Below are 3,170 nucleotides of genomic sequence, written 5' to 3' on the forward strand. Positions count from 1 at the left end.
ACAATCTAACACAGACTGAGTCTGAGCTAGATTGAATCTGAGCCCCCTTCATGGAGGCAAGATGGATCTTCATTATTATACTACCTTCGGGGACTGAGAGAGGTAGGAATATGGGATTTTTATTTCCCCAAATCTCCTGAGGCAAGAAAATAGGTTTAGTTTTTGGTCTAGGACAAGACAAAAAAAAAAGTGTTTTACATCCATTATTTCTTTGGAGACTCACAATATCCCTGACTATGATCTAGCTGCAGGCTTGATGTGAGGCCATGGTCCTCAAAAGGGTGGTCCAAAGTTCACTAAATGTTTCAGACTTTTTCAGGTGGTCTGTGAGGTCAAAATTATTTTTAATAGTAATATTAAGATGTTATTTGCCTATTAAAATACTCCTCCACTTTCTAACTGCATATCTGTGTGAGGTCAGATTTTCTTCATAAGCTTCAACCAAAACAATATATTGCAACAGATTGAATACAGAAGCAGATATAAGAATCCAATCGTCTTCTCTAAGCCAAACATTAAAAGATTCACAAAATATGTAAAACAATATCAACCACTCTTTTCACCATTTTGGTAGGAAATATAGTTAATATGTAATGGGATTATAATTGTTTTAAATGAATTAACACTTAAAATTATTAGTTTTGTTGTCTAATATGGTAAACATCAACATATAACTGACATAAACAAAAGATTTTGGAATCCTAATAATTTTTAAGTGTGAAGAGGAGTCTTGATATGAAAAAGTTTGTGAGCCTGCCAAAAGGAATTTATTTTGTTAGATTAGGTATTTGTCAGAAGAGATGGCTGGTTGGGTGGGAGTAGTAGGTAAATGGGGAGTAGATTGGCAAAAGAAAAAGTGACAATAAAACATTTTGTAACGTGGAGAAGACAAAAAAGTACTCAAAAACATTGACAAATGGAGAGTTTAAAAACTACCTTATTTAATGTTTATATATACATATATACGTGTTCGTGTATATACATATTTTTTATTATTCATTTATTTAAAAAAAAAAAACTGGCCAGCCCAGTTTCTTACATAAGCTTCGTGGTCTTTGCACATTAAAATGGTTATGATTTAAGTTCACGATAAAAAAGAAAATTAACAAATCCTAACAATTTGAGTCTCTGGAATTAGTGGGTTCCTGCTTATGAATGGTCTTCAAACGGATGCTGGCTCATTACTTATGGGAGTTGTAATGGAAGGGATGCTCCTTTAACTGTAGGACTGAAAGTTGTCTAAGGCTGATTCCCTGAACCTTCAGGAAAATTCCCTTTTTCTGTGGGGTGTGTTCACCCCCGCAGTCTCTAAGATTCTCAAAGGGGGAAGGGATGTGGGGCGGGGGAACTAGAAGAGGAAGGGAGAGCCCTCAACGAAGATGGCAGCCTTGGCTTCCCTTGCCCTTACATTGTGGCCAATAAAGTTGTGGTTTTGCGGCCAGGACCCATTACGTGGACCAATTAGGCCTTGCATGATGCAACGAGGGTGACTCTGGGAGCGCTGCGGCAAAGTAGCTCGGAGGTGGTGCAGACAGGGCTGTCACTAGAGGCGATCAGAACAGGCGATCAGGATGGTGTTGGGTAAGTTGGAGTGGAAGCTAATCACTCCTATTCTTTCATTCATTCGACATTTATGTAGCACCCATTGTGTGCAAGGATGAGTCAGTGAGCTGTATAAAGGTGGGTGGCTCTTGAGGACCGTAATAAATGACATTTACACAGGGCTTTAAGATTGCGTGTATTATCCTGAGTGACCCATCCCAGTGAGATAAATGCCGTTATTACCCAGTGAGATAAATGCATTATTACCCAGTGAGATAAATGCCATTATTACCCAATGAGATAAATGCATTATTACCCAGTGAGATAAATGCGTTATTATATGTCGCACAGACAAGGAACCTGAAATCGTGACTCGCTCAGGGACCTCTGGTAAGCTGTGCCGGAGGAAGGGCTTGCGCCCTCACCTTTGCAGCTGCAGGAGACAGACGGCCACAGCGAGTGCACAGGAGAGTCCACGGGCGTGTCGCGCGCTCCGGGCTCCGGGGGGGAGGTCCGGGACTGGCAGCAGAAGCTGCCCAGGGTCGGGGCGCTCCCTCCGCCCGCCCCCGGGCTCTCCGCTTTGGGTCGCGCTCGGTTTCGCTGATGTGTTTTGTTTTACATCCTTTGCGCGTGTCTGACTTTGTAACAAAGTGACCCTAGCGCAGTGACTCGGTCCGGAGGGAACGCGCCGTCCTACGCCCGCAGCACGCTCCTTTCTGTTTAAAAACAGCAAAAAGGGAGAGAGAAGGTGATTCTCCCCCTTCCACGCGCCCCACTGGGGAAAGAAGAGGAGGAGGAGGAAATTCCGTGTAAGAGACACGCGCAGCGCCTTAAAGGCAGGGAAACTCTCCGGGGTTTTTTTCTCTCGTGTCTGTGTTTTTGATGTGGCTGTCTCTCGTCCTCCTGCCGGCCTCCTTTTGCAAAGCAGAAGCTCGACAAATGTGTCACTCACTCATTCATTCACTCATTCATTCATTCATTCATTCATGCATTCATGCATTCATCCGATGACAATGAATTTAAGCTTTTGCAGTCGGGGCGGCTGCTGGTTTCGGTTCCGAGGCCCTGGGTTATTGGCAGGCAGGGGTGATTCTCTCCCTGCCGAGGAAGGGCGGAGGCAGCTCGTTAACTAGGCCACCAGTGCTGCCTTCATCCTGCGGCTTCTCCGCGCTAGTCTGGAAGCGGAATTTCCCGCCTCGGGAGCCGGAAGCTGGACCCAAAGCCGGGGGGGGGGGGGGGGGGGCGGGGGGGGGGGGGGGGGGGGGGGGGGGGGGGGGGGACTGCGGACGGGGGGGGGGGCGGGGCTTAGCTTCACGTCCCGGAAGTTCTCGTTAGTTTCCTTCCCCCCTGAACGAGCGTGGCGGCCTTGGCGTACGCTGCCCTCATCTCTTGTCCAATGGAACTGGGCCTCGGCCTTGAGTCACCGGGCGGAGGGCGGTCCCAGTCTGATGCAACACATGGGCCGCGGGGTGATCCGGAGGGGTGCTGCCGCTGCCGCTGCCGCTGCCGCTGCGGGTTGCGGGTTGGGGTCGAGGCTGGGTGGAAATGGCTCTGGACGTGACCCACGGAGTGGCCGGGCTCGGGCTGGGTGAGTGCGGGACCCGGGACGAGCGGAGCTGCCGGTGGAG

The 3,170-nt window shown here is 48.3% G+C and overlaps 1 protein-coding gene across 2 annotated transcripts in view; it reads left to right on the forward strand.

The window, feature by feature from the left end:
- Positions 1-1,437: 1,437 nt before the first annotated feature.
- Positions 1,438-3,170, forward strand: part of LOC138173219 (asparagine--tRNA ligase, cytoplasmic) — a 24,294-nt gene continuing 22,561 nt past the window's right edge. Inside the window, exon 1 of one of the 2 annotated variants that reach the window (XM_069103143.1) lies at positions 1,438-1,581. In XM_069103143.1, the coding sequence (XP_068959244.1) occupies positions 1,572-1,581 (10 nt within the window). In that variant the 5' untranslated portion in view covers positions 1,438-1,571. The remainder of the gene's footprint in view (positions 1,582-3,170) is intronic. The other variant, XM_069103151.1, reaches the window with a different exon arrangement.

Source organism: Petaurus breviceps, unplaced genomic scaffold (genome assembly GCF_028583685.1).
Source record: "Petaurus breviceps papuanus isolate PSGF00001 unplaced genomic scaffold, PetGlider_PUasm1.0 129, whole genome shotgun sequence".
In the NCBI taxonomy this organism is placed as follows: domain Eukaryota; kingdom Metazoa; phylum Chordata; class Mammalia; order Diprotodontia; family Petauridae; genus Petaurus; species Petaurus breviceps.